This window comes from Natrix helvetica (genome assembly GCF_964273705.1).
Source record: "Natrix helvetica genome assembly, chromosome: 15".
Taxonomy (NCBI): domain Eukaryota; kingdom Metazoa; phylum Chordata; class Lepidosauria; order Squamata; family Natricidae; genus Natrix; species Natrix helvetica.
The window spans coordinates 7,656,219-7,673,243 of record NC_138565.1 but is presented as its reverse complement, the minus strand read 5'-3'; the positions used below and the strand labels follow the sequence as shown (position 1 = coordinate 7,673,243).

At 46.4% G+C, this 17,025-nt stretch overlaps 2 protein-coding genes across 2 annotated transcripts in view; one reads left to right on the top strand and one right to left on the bottom strand.

The window, feature by feature from the left end:
• NR5A1 (nuclear receptor subfamily 5 group A member 1) overlaps positions 1 to 17,025 on the top strand; it is a 355,896-nt gene that overhangs the window by 71,837 nt on the left and 267,034 nt on the right. The window lies entirely within an intron of this gene.
• ADGRD2 (adhesion G protein-coupled receptor D2) overlaps positions 1 to 17,025 on the bottom strand; it is a gene marked incomplete at its 5' end in the record, with an annotated part of 51,570 nt that overhangs the window by 25,299 nt on the left and 9,246 nt on the right. The window contains 11 exons of the mRNA XM_081967605.1: positions 716 to 831; positions 1,042 to 1,175; positions 2,547 to 2,700; positions 2,854 to 2,956; positions 4,809 to 4,912; positions 5,600 to 5,729; positions 7,859 to 7,914; positions 10,515 to 10,620; positions 14,565 to 14,679; positions 16,091 to 16,225; positions 16,865 to 16,976. Of these exons, the coding sequence (XP_081823731.1) occupies positions 716 to 831; positions 1,042 to 1,175; positions 2,547 to 2,700; positions 2,854 to 2,956; positions 4,809 to 4,912; positions 5,600 to 5,729; positions 7,859 to 7,914; positions 10,515 to 10,620; positions 14,565 to 14,679; positions 16,091 to 16,225; positions 16,865 to 16,976 (1,265 nt within the window). The remainder of the gene's footprint in view (positions 1 to 715; positions 832 to 1,041; positions 1,176 to 2,546; positions 2,701 to 2,853; positions 2,957 to 4,808; positions 4,913 to 5,599; positions 5,730 to 7,858; positions 7,915 to 10,514; positions 10,621 to 14,564; positions 14,680 to 16,090; positions 16,226 to 16,864; positions 16,977 to 17,025) is intronic.

Here is a 17,025-nt window from a genome sequence, read left to right as displayed (position 1 = left end):
TCAGGAAGTTTCTCCTCAGTTCTAAGTTGCTTCTCTCCTTGATTAGTTTCCACCCATTGCTTCTTCTTCTGTCCTCAGGTGCTTTGGAGAATAGTTAGACTCCCTCTTCTTTGTGGCAACCCCTGAGATATTGGAAGACTGCTATCATGTCTCACCTAGTCCTTCTTTTCATCAGACTAGACATACCCAGTTCCTGCAACCGTTCTTTCTTTGTTTTAGCCTCCAGTGCCATAGAATAGAATAGAATAGAATAGAATAGAATAGAATAGAATATGGAATGGAATAGAACAGAATAAAATATGGAATGGGATAGAATAGAATATGGAATGGAATGGAATAGAATAGAATAAAATAGAATATGGAATGGAATGGAATGGAATAGAATAGAATATGGAATGGAATGGAATAGAATAAAATAGAATAGAATAACAGAGTTGGAAGGGACCTTGGAGGTCTTCTAGTCCAACCCCCTGCCTAGGCAGGAAACCCTACACCACTTCAGACAATTCAACATATTCTTAAAGACTTCCAGTGTTGGGGCATTCACAACTTCTGGAGGCAACTTCTGTTCCACTGATTAATTGTTCTAACTGTCAGGAAATTCCTCCTCAGTTCTAAGTTGCTTCTCTCCTTGATTAGTTTCCACCCATTGCTTCTTGTCCCGCCCTCAGGTGCACCCCCATAAGGAACACGGGCACCCACGGATCCGACTGACCAGATTTGAACCCCAATCTGCTTCTCCAGACTGCTGTTGGGAGTCAGCATCCGCGACCGACGCCGTGCGCTGGAGACTGTCACCATCACCACCCGAAACAGCACAAAGGTGTTGACCTAAACGACGATGAGATCAGTTAAGACTGTGAAGAACGATCCCCACATTTTCTTTCTGGGCCACCAAGAATGATCACACCTCAAAATGACATTTTACGTTGAAGTTACAAGCAACTTCTTGGATGGTGGGGCAGGAAAAGTCCCTATTTCTGGGCCTTCAAAACCAGAGGTTGGATGAGGAAGGCCAGGAGTTCCACTAAAGACCCTTACTGTTAAGACAAAGAGGACAGGTCCCACAAACGCCCAGATGACCTCCGTCTGCACATTCAGCCAACAGTGATTCTCTGCCACATAATTGTTGAACGAAGTGGCCAAGGTGACACCAACGATCAGCACAGGAAGCCCTGGAAAAGGAGGCAGAGATAGGTAGGTCAGTGTCTTCATCCCATCTCCCATGGTCTACTTGGCCATTGAGGAAGAACCAGTTGACCTCTTTCCTTATCTCTTAACCAGCACATGCGGTTTCCTTTCTGGTCTATCAATACAATAATACAATACAATACAATACAATACAATACAATACAATACAATACAATACAATAGTAAGTTGGAAGGGACCTTGGAGGTCTTCTAGTCCAACCCCCTGCCTAGGCAGGAAACCCTATACCGTTTCAGACAAATGGCTATCCAACATCTTCTTAAAGACTTCCAGTGTTGGGGCATTCACAACTTCTGGAGGCAAATTGTTCCACTGGTTAATTGTTCCAACTGTCAGGAAGTTTCTCCTCAGTTCTAAGTTGCTTCTCTCCTTGATTAGTTTCCACCCATTGTTTCTTGTTCTACACTCAGGTGCCTTGGAGAATAGCTTGACTCCCTCTTCTTTGGAGCAACCCCTGAGATATTGGAACACTGCTATCATGTCTCCCCTAGTCCTTCTTTCTCTTAAGCTAGACATACCCAGTTCCTGCAACCGTTCTTCATATGTTTTAGTCTCCAGTCCCCTAATCCTCTTTGTTGCTCTTCTCTGCACTCTTTCTAGAGTCTCCACATCTTTTTTACATCGTGGCGACCAGAACTGAATGCAGTATTCCAAGTGTGGCCTTACCAAGGCATTATAAAGTGGTATTAACAGTTCACGTGATCTTGATTCTCTCCCTCTGTTGATGAAATGAACCTCACCCAAGTAGTCTTCTCCAAGCTTCAAATAAGACATGTATGGTGTCTTCTAGCTATGTGGTCCAATGAATCTTGGTTTACTCAAAACTTTTGGCTGTATTTGCATAAACCCATTCAACCATACACTAATGGGTTTTGTTTGCACCATGTTGAGTACCTACCAAATTGTTGGCTTATTTGTGGTTCATGTCAATCAAACCCAGCTAGATGTCTAATTGCCATGAGGAGTTGGCCATCTCCCATCCAATGGACTCGGCTACTCCTTCCCCCATGTAGTCCTTCCCTACTGGACCTCTACTCCATTCCTTCCCATCGTTGTACAATGAGCGGAGAGAACATAGTTGGGCTCACAGTAGACCAGGGGTGTCCAAACTTGGCAACTTTAAGACTTGTGGACTTCAACTCCCAGCTGGCTGGGGAATTCTGGGAGTTGAAGTCCACAAGTCTTAAAGTTGCCAAGTTTGGACACCCCTGCAGTAGACCTCTGATCTACTCCATCTTAGGTTCGAACAAGTTGACTCAACTAGGTCAAAGCAAGAAGAAATCTAGCCCGGTCTTCTCATTGCCCCTTCCCTCTTCTTGACCTCCGAGATACAGACCCCAACCGGTCACATAGTAGAAGCGCATCCTCCGATCCTCACTCATGTTGACGGCCACCACTTTGCTCCATAGCAGAAGACCTTCCACCAACATCCAAGCGAAGGCCGCCATGAAGAAGAGGTGCAGAAAGGCAGTGACTGCGAAGCAAACCCCCTGTGGAGAGATGGGGAGACCTATAGTCAGATGTTTGGGGGGAAGGAGGAGAGGATTTGGGGAATTCTCCGTGGCCTCCCCCCATTCAGCTAACGCAGGTAGGAACCAGCCTCCCGGGTGGTTCTCCTCCTGTTTCCCAAGCCTTCTCCTGACCTGGTTGATCTTGGCCAATTCACTGAACATTAACAAGGCTTCTGCAGCAGCCAAGGCGAAGATCAAGTTTTTATGCACCGTCGTTCGCTCGCTTTTGGGGACTCTGTCGGAAGAGGAAAGAAATCAAAGATTTTGGCACCAGCGCTACTAAGTGCAGTCCAGCACTGTGGCTTTCTCTTCGCTAATTCTGTTTTTTAATTTATAATTATATTATATTACATAATTAGATTACGTGTTATGTTTTTTTAATTTATAATTTGCTGATTCTGTTCTACGGAAGTACGATTGAGCCTGTCCTCTGCTCCTCTATAACTGTCTGGTTTGGTTCTGCAACCCAACAAGACCGACTTCAGAGGATGATCAGAACTGCAGAAAAAACAATGGATACCAAGCTGCCTTCCATGGAGGACCTGCGCACTGCACGAGTCAAAAAGAGGGATGTCAAAATATATACGGATTCCTCGCATCCTGGACATAAATTGTTTCAACTCCTACCCTCAAACCAATTCCAATGTATTTGCTTCGTACAATGACAATAAGGCTATACTATACAAAATGAGGCTATAGGGCCCCCTGCACTCCAGAACAACAGGACACAAGGACAGTTTTTCCCCAAATGCCATCCTTCCGCTAAACAAATAATTCCCTCAACATTGTCATATTACCTACTAAGACTGTATTACTATTATTCTTCTCTTCCTTCCTAGTACCTCTCTCTTCCCGCTTATGACTATAACCATGTTGCTTGCATCTTTATAATTTATATTGTTCTATTTGTTTCCTAGTATATGATTTTGATTGCTTATTTAGTATCCTGTGACCATCACTAAGTGTTGTATCTTACGATTCTTAATAAAAAATTCTATTTTATTTTTCTTTATGTACAAGAATAGAATAGAACGGAACATTTGCACCAAAGACAAATTCCTTGTGTGTCCAATCAGACCTGGCCAATAAAGAATTATATTCCATTCCGTTCCGTTCCGTTCCGTTCCGTTCCGTTCTATTCTATTCTTGTTCTGCATTCTATTCTATTCTATTCTGCATTCTATTCTATTCTGCTTCTATTCTATTCTTATTCTTATTCTATTCTATTCTTTTATATTCTATTCTATTCTATTCTGCTTCTATTCTATTTTGCTTCTATTCTATTCTGCTTCTATTCTGTTCTTCTGCTTCTATTCTATTCTGCTTGTATTCTATACTATTCTGCATTCTATTCTATTCTATTGTGCATTCTATTCTATTCTGCTTCTATTCTATTCTTCATTCTATTCTATTCTATTCTGCTTCTATTCTATTCTATTCTGCTTCTATTCTGTTCTTCATTCTATTCTATTCTTTTCTATTCTATTGTATTCTGCTTCTATTCTATTGTATTCTGCTTTTATTCTATTCTGTTCTGTTTTATTCTATTCTATTCTGCTTCTATTTTATTCTATTCTGCTTCTATTCTCTTCTTCATTCTATTCTATTCTTTTCTATTCTATTGTATTCTGCTTCTATTCTGTTCTGTTCTGCTTCTATTCTATACTATTCTGCATTCTATTCTATTCTTATTCTTATTCTGCTTCTATTCTATTCTTCATTCTATTCTATTCTATTCTATTCTATTCTATTCTATTCTATTCTATTCTATTCTATTCTATTCTATTCTATTCTAAATGGGGCCTTGAGAGGTTAGGACAGGATTCAGGGAAGGGATCTTCCAGCGTCTCTTTGAGACCCCTCCCCACTCTGAAGCTGGACTCACACAACTGGTTCAACTGGGCCAAGGAAGGACCTCACGGGTGCATTCCCATGACCCGTCAAGACTTCAACTCGGTTAGATGTGTCAGAAGGTTGTGTGAACGGCGCTCACTTGGTTGGTGGGCGGGTCTTCAAGATGCCGCGTGGAAATCGGGAAAGGAGCTGATTGGATAAGCCCGTGTCCCCTTGTGTGATGTCAGACTCACCCAACGGCTAAGAAGAGCACCAAGGTGACGATCAAGGCACAGAAGGACACGCCACAGCCGACAAACGTCAGGGTCTTCAGGATGGACTCCTCCTCGAGGCTCCTCTGCGGGAAACAGAGACAACCTGGTGAAGGTAAGGAAGGGGTGAGGTGGCCCCCAAGCAGCCATCCTCAACAGCTTCCTTGCAACGGGGCAGTTCAGCTTCTTGGGCCACCAGGTTTTTGCATCGGAGGGTGGGGGGAAGGCAGGAGACCTGGAAAAGGGAGCAAGGAGGATTCTGCTCCAACCAACAGCTTCTCCCCTTAGTTCCTCCAAAGCACCCCAAGGAGGGTCTTCCTCCATATGGAACAAAACCCTCCCAACCAGAGGTGGGATTTAGCCGATTCGGACCATTTCGGGCAAACAGGATGTTAAGTTTAATTGGGTTTGCTGAACTGGTACTTGCAAGGACTGGCTGGCCACGCCCACCCCTCCCAGGAGTCTCCACACACCCTGTTTTGAATGCCAGGCAAGTACAGAGCCCAAGCGGAGGCTATAGGAGGGCAAAAAACAGGCCTCCTGGACGTTACAGGCTCGTTTCTGGCCTCTGGAGCCCGGGGGAGGCAGTTTTCGCCCTCCCGGAGGCTCGAACAAAGCCTCCGGAGGATGGAGAGGATGAAAACGCTCCCCCCCCAAATGTGCAGGAGGTCAAATAGGCCACACCCACCATGGCCACGCCCACCCAGCAACCAGACAGAGAACCAGTTGCCAAAATGTTTGAATCCCACCCCTGCTCCCAAACCTCTTCTAACCTGAACTTCATAGACCTGCAGCAGGACTGCAAAGTTGGTGGTATGGTTGCAGGCACAGGTGGTTAGATCCTCCTGAGAAGAAGACATCGAGCAACCTCTGGTCGACCAGCCTCCAGCAACACCTTCAGGACTGAAGAGCAAGAAAACCATCTGGGCCCAGATGCTCAAGCCCTGGAGACCAAAGTCTCCCACCCCAGGGAAAGGTGCCCCTGGGAAGGAGCTGTGGGCAACGTCCAGAGACCTTCACCAACACTCCTTCCCCTTTCCTAAAAAAACCTTCCCAGGTTCAGCTACTTCAAATGCAACCCAACCAGAGGTGGTATTCAGCAGGTTCTGATGAACTGGAAATTTTGAGAAGTTCGGAGAACTGGCAAATACTACGACTGGCTGGCCCCGCCCCTGATCTATTTTCTATTTTGTTGCCCTGCATAGGAGAATGGAGCTGGAAAGCAGAGGATGGAATGGAGATTTTGCAGTATCCTTCCCCTGGAATGGGGAGGGAATGGGGATTTTGCAGCATCCTTCCCCTGGAATGGGGAGGGAATGGAGATTTTGCAGTATCCTTCCCCCGGAATGGGGAGGGAATGGAGATTTTGCAGTATCCTTCCCCTGGAATGGAGATTTTGCAATATCTTTTCCCCAGGAGTGGGGAAGGAATGGGGATTTTGCAGTATCCTTCCCCTGGAATGGAGATTTTGCAATATCTTTTCCCCAGGAGTGGGGAGGGAATGGGGATTTTACAGTATCCTTCCCCTGGAATGGGGATTTTGCAGTATCCTTTCCCTGGAATGGAGATTTTGCAATATCTTTTCCCCAGGAGTGGGGAGGGAATGGGGATTTGCAGTATCCTTCCCCTGCCACGCCCACTAAGCCACGCCCACTACGTCACACCACACCCACCAAGCCACACCCACAGAATCGGTAGTAAAAAAAAAAAAGAATCCCACCACTGAACGCAACCACTTGGTCCACCGGCTGATGAATTAAGTTGTGTTTGGTGCACTTATCCGGCAGCCTGTTTAGCAAACCACAACATTCACAGACGGCAAGTTGGATTTTGTTGGCTGCTGCTGTTGTGGGTTTCATAGGTTGCGTATACTCAAGAAGGCCTTCTACAAAAGGATGAAGCATCTTGTGGCGAACGCAGATAAGCACTGGGTTCAGTCTGCTTTAAGAGGAAAGTTGGACCAGGAAGCCAGGTGGGTGTCAGCAACTGCGCAATTGGGCAGGGGTGGGATTGAAAAAAATTAGCAACCGGTTCTCTGGCCAGTTACTTGGTGGGTGTGGCCATAGTGGGCATGGCTTCCTCGGCCTCCTGCACCACGTTGGGTGAAGGGTTGTTTTCATCCTCCCCAGGCTCCAGAGATATTCCTCAAGCCTCCGGGAGGGCAAAAACGTCCTTCCCTGGGCTCCAGAGACTGGAAATGGGCCTGTTTCCAGACTTCCGGAACTTCCAGTAGGCCTGTTTCTCCCCCCCCCCTCCCTGCACTTAGCTGGCATCCAAAATGGGCAGCATGGAGACTCCTGGGAGGGGAGGTGCTGGGTGGGCAGGGCCAGCCAGTCCTTGCCACTACCGGTCTTCATTAGACAGTTGCAACTTTCAAGAGCTGGTACTCTTTGAAACCAGCAAGGGTCCAACAAAGTCTACGCAATGTCACTGAATTCTTTCTTTCTTTCTTTCTTTCTTTCTTTCTTTCTTTCTTTCTTTCTTCTCTTTCTTTCTTTCTTTCTCTCTCTCTCTTGTTCCTTTCTCTTTCTCTTCCTTTCTTATCCTCCTTTCCTTCCTTCCTTCCTTTCTCTCTCTCGTTCCTTTCTCTTTCTCTTCCTTTCTTACCCTTCCTTTCTTCTTTCCTTCCTTCCTTCTTCCTTTCTTTCTCTCTCCCTCTTTCTCTCTCTCATTCCTTTCTCTTTCTCTTCCTTTCTTAACTTTCCTTCCTTCCTTCTTCCTTCCTTTCTTTCTCTCTCCCTCTCTCTCTCTCTCTCTCTCTCATTCCTTTCTCTTTCTCTTCCTTTCTTATCTTTCCTTCCTTCCTTCTTCCTTTCTCTCTCTCTCTTTCTCTCTCTCATTCATTTCTCTTTCTCTTCCTTTCTTATCTTTCCTTCCTTCCTTTCTCTCTCTCTCGTTCCTTTCTCTTTCTCTTTCATTTTACCCTTCCTTCCTTCCTTCCTTCCTTCCTTCCTTCCTTCCTTCCCTCCTTCCCTCCTTCCTTGCCTTTTCCAAAAATGCAACTGGGAGACTTCTCCGACAACCCAGCCTACCTTCTGCTGAAGTTCCAAAAAGCACACACTGGCTCCACGAGTTGGTCTGGTAAAGCCTACAGAGAAAGAAGTCCAGAGAGGAGATAATGACTTTCTGGAAAAAGAGCATAATGGAGATGATGACTGGCCAAGGTTTCCTGACCCCCCGAAATGCTCAGTTGTGGGTTTCTTGGAAGTTCTCCTTGCAAGTCTTGGGTTCATCTTGATAAGTTGGACTGGATGGCACCAGCTGCAGATTTCCCTAAATCGCCCCGATGTTTTGTGTTATGTGGAGGAAAGGTCTTGTTTGATTTATGAAGGCAGTCAGGGTCCTTCAACCACAGCCTAAGGCCCATGGCGTTCCTTTCTTGAAGTTGGGGTGACCTGGATAACAGGACCCTTAAGTTTCATTTTAAAAAATTCAAGGCGCCTCGATTTTCAGAAGGTCAAAAGCTTCAAGTATCTATGGAGCTTCTCAATCATCCAAGGTCAGAGTTGTCCCAAAGGTGCTTTTTTCAAGAGGCAACTAGACTTTCTGGTTGTCCTTCGAAGGCCTTTCGCTTCTCATCCAAGAGGCTTCTTCAGCTCTGACTGGGTGATGGTGGGGAATGGAAGGATTGATGCTCCTTGCAGACAGCTGGTCATTTGCATCCTTTTAGAGGGTCGTTGAGGCCACTTGGAAGTTTCTCTGTGTCCTCAGGATCAACTGATTGATGCAAATGATTCCTGGAGGTCTGCAGTTTTTCCTGTGGAAATCCATTCCTACAGAGGTGGATTCTGGCAGGCTCTACTTCCAGTTCGCTCGTGCGTGCTAGAATAAAAATGCTTCTGTGCATGGGTAGAAATCAAAAACAAGACAGAAGCGCCTACAGGAGAACTGGTTCGAACCGGAAGGAGCTCACCTCCTACAGACTTTTAGCTACACAATTTGGGATGAAGACCCTTGGAATGGGGGTGGGAGGAGGAACGGATTTCCAGAGGAAACAAAAACTGCAGTCTACAGGAACCATTTGCACCAATCAGGTGACCCTGAGGACACAGAGAAGCCTCCAAGTGGCCTCAACGACCCTCTAAAAGGATGCAAAGGACCAGCTGTCTGCAAGGAGCATCAATCCTTCCATTCCCCACCATCACCCAGTCAGAGCTGAAGAAGCTTCTTGGATGAGAAGCAAAATGTCTTCAAAGAAGACACAAATAAACCCCCAAGTGGCCTCAACGACCCTCTAAAAGGATGCAAAGGACCAGCTGTCTGCAAGGAGTGTAAATCCTTCCGTTCCCCACCATCAGTCAGTCAGAGCTGAAGAAGCTTCTGGGATGAGAAGCAAAATGTCCTCAAAGAAGACACAAATAAACCCCCAAGTGGCCTCAACGACCCTCTAAAAGGATGCAAAGGACCAGCTGTCTGCAAGGAGTGTAAATCCTTCCATTCCCCACCATCACCCAGTCAGAGCTGAAGAAGCTTCTGGGATGAGAAGCGAAACGTCTTCAAAAGAAAAACCAGAAAGTCCAGTTGCCTCTTGAAAAAGCATCTTTGGGACAAAAGTCCCCTCCCCCCCCCAATTTTGGGTATCAAGGCTGAAAATGGTCAACTTAGATCACTGGTGAATTTTGATCTTGGGAAGAATGATTGGCTGGCAAAAGTTGGGAAAACAGTTTTGGAGTTTTTGGATGAAAAGTACAGGTGGTGTCCTCTACTGACGACCAACATTGAGCCCCAAGTTCCTGTCGTTAAACGAGACATTTGTTAAGGGAGCGCTGCCCCGTTTTACGACCTTCCTCGCCACGGTTGTTAAGCGAAACGCTGCCATGGAAAAGAGAGGTTGTGAAGGAAACTCGGCTTCCCCGTGGACTGGGCTTGTCGGACGGTCGCAAAAGAGAATCGTGTGACCCCGGCACCGTCATAAATATGAGTCGTTTGGCAAATGGCCTTCCAAATTTCGATCACGCGATTGTGGAGATGCTACGATGTGAAACAGAAGGTCCTACGTTGCTTTTTCCCCCAGAACCGGTGTAACTTTGAACGGTCACTAAATGAATTGTTGTAAGTCAGGGACTCTGTGTGTGTGTGTGTGTGTGTGTGTGTGTGTAATGATGGGGAAAACAAGGAAAGGGTTGAAAGGAAAGAGGGAGAGAAAAGAGGACGGATCTTTCTATTTGGTGTCTGATGATTTTCTAAAGGCAAAGCTTCGATTTGCAAATCTGTGCTGGTCGTTCCCGACTCTAGGGGGCGGTGCTCATCTCCGTTTCAAAGCCGAAGAGCCAGCTCTGTCCGAAGACGTCTCTGTGGTCATGTGGCCGGCATGACTCAACCCCGAAGGCGCATGGAACGCCGTTCCCTTCCCACCAAAGGTGGTCCCTGTTTTTCTACTTGCATTTTTGACGTGCTTTCGAACTGCTAGGTTGGCAGAAGCTGGGACAAGTCACGGGAGCTCACTCCGTTACACGGCGCTAGGGACTCGAACCGCTGAACTGCCGACCTTTCCGATCGACAAGCTCAGCATCTTAGCCACCGAGCCACCTAATAGATGATGCTCTCCTGGGGGACATTGGTCCCAATTGATCCCTCAAGGAAACACAGACCTTGATGGAATAAAAGGGGCTGTCCTTCGGGGAACCCCCTTCCCCGCGCTTTTCTCCTGCCTCCCCCAGCATCCTTCCTTTCTCCCCAAAGCCTCACCTGAACCCGATGCCGAAGTCGGTACCGAACAGACGTGCTGATTTCCTCGTAGTTGCTGACCAAGCTAGAGGAGATGATGGAAGAGGCCACTTGGGTACGGAGATGCCTAAGGAGGAAGAGGGGGAAAGTGGAAGATTAGAATTCAATGCAAATCTGTGCGTTACTATTAGAATTATATAAGTTTATCAAACATAACAAATAGGATGGCCCAGGAGTTTGGTGGTACGACCCAAGCCACCTTCTGTGCCCCTCAAGCAGAGGCGGTCAGGAACATTCGGGGAAAACTGGGGAAGGGGCGCAATGTTTCTCATTCCATAACCCACCCCCAGAAGTCGCAATGAAGCTCCCCGGATTTGCCTGAGCCTATCCTGTGGGTAGACCAAGTCTTAAATCCCCCATTCCATTTTTAAACACAACAGTGGCATAATTAAACATTAGAAAGGGGGGAACAGAGGAAGATTATAATTCAATGCAAATCTGTGCGTTACTAATAGAATTAAATAAGTTTGTCAAATATAACAAATAGGATGGTTAGTACCCCATTTCCCCGAAAATAAGACCTCCCCAGATAAAATAAGCCCAATCGGGGTTTTTGAGCGCATGCACTAAAATAAGCCCTCCCCCAAAATATTGCAGCCACGAGGTGACCACGCTCGCCGCCTCCTGCACCTCAAAAATAATAAGACCTCCCCAAAAATAAGGCCAAGCACTTATTTTGGGGATCAAAAGAAAATAAGACCGTGTCTTATTTTCCAGGAAACACGGTATTCTATCTGTAGTAAAAGGAGTGATACCAAGAGATTGGCATTAAAAAAAACAATATATTGAAATATTGAATAATTACGGAAAGATTATAATTCAACAAAATATGCTTATTGCTACTAAAAGTCTGTACGTTGTAATTGTGTTAAATGTGAAGAGTATCGTTTTGTTTGAACTAAAATGTAATTCCACCCTGTTCAAACAACGATGTCTTTGTAGAAAATTAAAAAACTTTTTTTTTTAAAAAAAATCAGCCGTTCCATTTTTAAATACAAGAAGTGGCAGAATGAAAAATTAGAAAGGGGGAACGAGTGGAAGAGTATAATTCAATGTAAATCTGTGTATTGCTATTCGAATTAAACAAGTTTGTCAAACGTAACAAATAGGATTGTTGGCATTCTATCTGTAGTAGAAGGAGGGATATCAAGAATATGGAGATTGGCATAAAAAAAACCAATATATTGAAATATTGAATAATGAAAGAAAGAGTATAATTCAACTAAATGTATGCATTGCTACTAAAAGTCTGTAAGATTGTTAATTGTGTTAAATATGAATGCAATGTTTAATGTGTTTGATTTGTACTAAAATGTAACTGGTTCCACCCTTCGCACAATGATGTGTTTGTAGAAAAATAAAAAATAACTTTTTTAAAAAATCACCATTCCATTTTCTAAATCAAGGAAGGAATAACAGAGTATAAAGGGGCATTGAAGATCCTCTAGTCTAACCCCCCGGCTCAAGCAAGAGGGCCTAAATCAGTGCTTGATCTTGGGGGCCCGGGGTGGGCGTGGCCAGGGGGTGTGGCCAGCTCAACTTGTGTCAGGGGGGGGGCACCTATGGCAGCCCGAGCTCTCTGCTTAGCAAAAACCTCCAGAAGCGCCCACAATTTCTGGTGGCAAGCAGTTCCACTGTTTAATTGACCTCACTGTTAGGAACTTTCTCCTGAATTTCTGGTTGCTTCTCTCCTTGATTAATTTCAATCCATTGTTTCTTGCCTTCTGGTGCTTTGGAGAATAAGTTGACCCCCTTCTCTTCTTTGTGGAAGTCCCTCAAATACTGGAAGACTGCTATCATGTCCCCCTAAGTCCTTCTTTCCTCTAGACTGGCCATAGTCAAATCCTGCAACCGCCCTTCATATGCTTTTGTCTCCAGGCTCTCAAAAGTCTTAGTTGCTCTTCTTTGCAATTAAGACAATTAAAGGCCCGGAGACTAAACAATAAAACTAAGCAAAGTGAACAGGTAAATCAGATTGGGGAAATCCATTCGATTCACCCTTAGGTGGAATCAAATCTTTCAGGGAAAGTTGGAGTCATTCACAAAAACTTGTGCTTCTTTGCCGTTCTGTTTTTCCCAGCAATTTTTTTTGGGGGGGGGGGGAAGAGAGAGAGAGAGAAAGAGAAAGAGAAAGAGAGAAACACTCACACAGAGAAAGAAACAGAGAGAGAGAGAGAGAAACACATAGAGGGAGAGGGAAACAGAGAAACACAGAGGAGAGAGAAACAGCAAGAGAGAGAGAGAGAGAGAGAGAGAGGGAGAGAGAGAGAGAGAGAGAGAAACAGAGAGGAACACTCACAAGAGAAAGAAAGAAACACAGAGAGAGAAACACAGAGAGGGAGAGAGAAATAGAGAGGGAGAAACACAGAGAGGGAGAGAGAAACAGAGGGGGGGGGGAGAAACACACACACAGAGAGAAACAGAGAGAGAGAGAAAGAGAAATGGAGAAACACTCACACAGAGAAAGAAACAGAGAGAGTGAAACAGAGGGAGAGAGGGAAATAGAGAGAAAGAGAAACAGAGAAAGAAAGAAACAGAGAAAGAAAGAAACGGAGAGAGAGAGAGAAACAGAGAGAAAGAGAAACAGAGAAAGAAAGAAAGAAATAAAGAAACAGAGAAAGAGAAACAGAAAGAGAGAGAAAGAAAGAAACAGAGAGAAAACAGAAAGAGACAGAGGAAAAGAGGGGGAGAGAAACAGAGAGAGAGACACACACAGAGAAAGAAACAGAGAGAGTAAGAGAAATAGAGAGAAACAGAGAAACAGAGAAAGAAAGAAACAGACAGAGAAAGAAACAGAGAAAGAGAAACAAAGAGAGAGAAACAGAGAGAGAAAGAGAAACAGAGAAAGAAAGAGAGAAAGAAATAGAGAAACAGAGAAAAACAGAGAGAGAGAGAGAGAGAGAGAGAGAGAGAGAGAGAGAGAGAGAGAGAGAGAGAGAGAGAGAGAGAGAGAGAGAGAGAATGTGAGAAACAAAAGCCAACAGCGCCCTCTTGTGACCAGCAGCAAGAAAGACAAGCCCGCCCCAAGGGCGACAGGGCAATATGGATCTCATCATGCAAAATTGGCTGGGGAGAGAAAACGTTGTCGATGATCCCACAAGCAGGAAAGCAGGAGAGGGACTCAGTCCACCCCACCCACTTTTCCCTAGTCTGGAGAAAAGAAGGACTATGGGGGGACATGATGGCAGAAAGAGAAGGGGGGTCAAATTATTTTCCAAAGCACCAGAAGGCAAGATGAGAAACAATGGATGGAAACTAACCAAGGAGAGAAGCAACCTGGAACGAAGGAGAAACTTCCTAACAAGTGGATTAACCAGTGGAACAGCTTGCCACCAGAAGTTGTGGATGCTCCATCACGGGAGGCTTTTAAGAAAAATCTGGACAGCCATTTGTCCAGAATGATAAGAGGGCCTCCTGTTCAAAGAGGGGGTTGGACTAGAAGACCTCCAAAGTCCCTTCCAGCTCTATTTGTTAGGGGCAGACAATTAGAGGAACATTTACAAAGGAAATCAATTATATCATAATTCATATACGGACAGCAGTAAGAAGAGCCTACACCCCAAATTGGAAAATAGACGGCATACCCTCCGAAAACATGAGAATTAAAATAACGGACTGCGGGGAAATGGTTGAATTAACTCTCAAACTGCAAGATAAAGAAGGAAAAAAGAATACTACATATACAGCATGGGACAAATGGTACCAGGGGTTAGAGACTAGGAAGAACGAATAAAAGTAGAATATTGTAAAGATGCAAAGATTAGGCTAGAGGATTCATAAATGCGAAGAGGGAATTGCAAATGAGAAAACGAACGGAGGGTATGTAAGATGCTAAACAAATGGGGGATATACCGATGTCTTAGGAATGGGGATGTTGAATTTGATTTTGATGTTTTCGTTTTGTAAGAAGCCGAATAAAAATTACGTATTGAAAAAGGAAAGAAAAGAAAAAAAACGCTTGTCTGAATGGAGCTCTTCGGAGTCCGTGTTGGGGGGGATGGGGCGACTCACCTCCGTCCGCCGTCGGACACAGCGGAGTCTTTGGAAACAGCAGTGCTGCTCGCGAGAAGGTGCTGGAGGGCCCCATAGCTGTACCAAGTATGAGTGAGGGTGATTTGACGCAGACCTGGAGGAGGGTAGAAGAGGGCATCAGGAGCTGCTGGTACAGAAACTCAAGGTGAGAAGATGGGTGGGCCAAGCAGCAGATAAATGGATGCCCAAAAATGAAGTTCATCTGTTCCTTTCCTTCTTGTCTCCTCTGTTCATTTTGAGGGTCCTTGATGCCCTCTGAGCTGGGTGGTTTTCTTTCAGACGTTTCATGACCCAACTAGGGAATGCCATCAGTGCTAGAAGGGAGAGAGGAAGGAGGAAGGGGGGGGAGGAGGAGGACTGCGGGGTCCTTGGTGCTCTCTGAGTTTGGTGGTTTTCTTGCAGACATCTCATGACCCAACTAGGGAATATAATCAGTGCTAGAAGGAACTGTATTTAAAGGTAGAGCAAACTCCACGCCCTTCTAACACTGATGATGTAACGTAGTTGGGTCATGAAATGTCTGCGAGAAAACCACCAAGCTCAGAGAGCACAAGGGACCCCAAAGTTCTCCTCCACCTCTTCTCCTTCTCCTTCTCCTTCTCCGTCTCCTTCTCCTCCTCCTCCTCCTCCTCCTCCTCCTCCTCCTCCTCCTCCTCCTCCTCCTCCTCCCCCTCCTCCTCCTCCTCCTCCTCCTCCTCCTCCATAAAGCCCACACCCTTCCAACACTGATGAAGTAACCTAGTTGGGTCATGAAACATCTGCAAGAAAACCACCAAGCTCAGAGAGCACAAGGGACCCCAAAGTTCTCCTCCACCTCTTCTCCTTCTCCGTCTCCTTCTCCTTCTCCTCCTCCTCCTCCTCCTCCTCCTCCTCCTCCTCCTCCTCCTCCTCCTCCTCCTCCTCCTCCTCCTCCTCCGTAAAGCCCACTCCCTTCCAACACTGAGGAAGTAACCTAGTTGGGTCATAAAATGTCTGCAACAAAACCACCAAGCTCAGAGAGTGCCGAGGACCCAAAAGTTCTCCACCTCTTCTTCATAAGTGGACTCCATAAAGTCCACTCCCTTCCAACACTGATGCAGTAACCTAGTTGGGTCAAGAAATGCCTGCAAGAAAACCACCAAGCTCAGAGAGTGCCGAGGACCCAAAAGTTCTCTTCCTCTTCTTCTTCTTCCTCCCCCGAGGACCCCACAGTTCCCCCCTTTCCTCCCTCCTCCTCCATAAAGTCCACTCCCTTCCAACACTGATGCAGTAACTTAGTTGGGTCAAGAAATGTCTGCAAGAAAACCACCAAGCACAGAGAGCACCCAGGACTTCTCATTCCCACCCTGAGCTACAAATATTCTCTTTATACTGGTACCTGTTCGTTTTTCTGGAGTTCTTCCATTCTTCTTCCTCCTTTGGACCTCTTAAAAACAGCCCACGCCTTGGTAGATTTTCTGGCCCAAAGGTTCAAACAGAAGGGAGGAAGTTCTGGAGAACCTACCTGCCCTCATCCGTGACCTCACCTCTCACTCTCAGGCGCTCCACTTCCTCCGCTGGGATCTCTATTGCATCCAGCTGGTCCCAGCGGTGGGTGGGCATCAGGGAGCCCCCACCTCCAGCGCTCTCTGGGCCCAGCTCTGCCCGTTGGACCTCAATCCCTGAAAGGAGAGAGACCTGGCACTTTGGTCGTGCGTAATGTTGTGGCCCACCAACAGCCAGCAGAGCTGGCAGCAGATTCGGACAGTGAGGAGGTTGGGAAGGAACCTGGGCCAGTCCTGGAGTCTGGGGAAGGCTCGGACGAGGGCTCTGTGTCGGAGGCAGAGAGGGAGACAGAGCCGTCTGACAGTTATCAGCTGCCTTCGGAGTCAGACATCACGAACCAATGAAGCAAACTAATGGTCTCCTGCAAACTCCACTCCCCTTTCGCTCCTCTTTTATTCCCTCTGGGAGGGGCCATTCATCCTCCACCTGTGGCTTTGCTCCCAAGCCGACCCCTGTTCCTTAGCTGTTCCCTTCGTCTGGCAGCTCTGCGCATGCGCACACTGGGAACAGGCTCCAGCTGTTCGTCTGCCTCACTGATCTCCGACTCCGAAGGCAGCTGATAACTGTCAGACGGCTCTGTCCCCATCTCTGCCTCCGACACAGAGCCCTCATCTGAGCCTTCCCCAGACTCCAGGACTGGCCCAGGTTCCTCCCCAACCCTCCTCACTGTCCGAGTCTGCTGCCAGCTCCAACGGCCACTGGAGGGTCACAACACAGATCTAGGACAGGGCGGCAGAGAGTTTGGTCTCACTTACCGACGTTCTTACTGTGAAAGGCGATTTTCCCTCGCTCGGGGCTCAGGAGCTGATGGAGGCTGGAAGCCATCTTGTCCACGTTCTCCACCACCGTCATGGGTCCCCCAATGATCTGGAGAAGAGAGGGACAATCGGAAGAGCTTCCGTACCTCAGTTGCCAG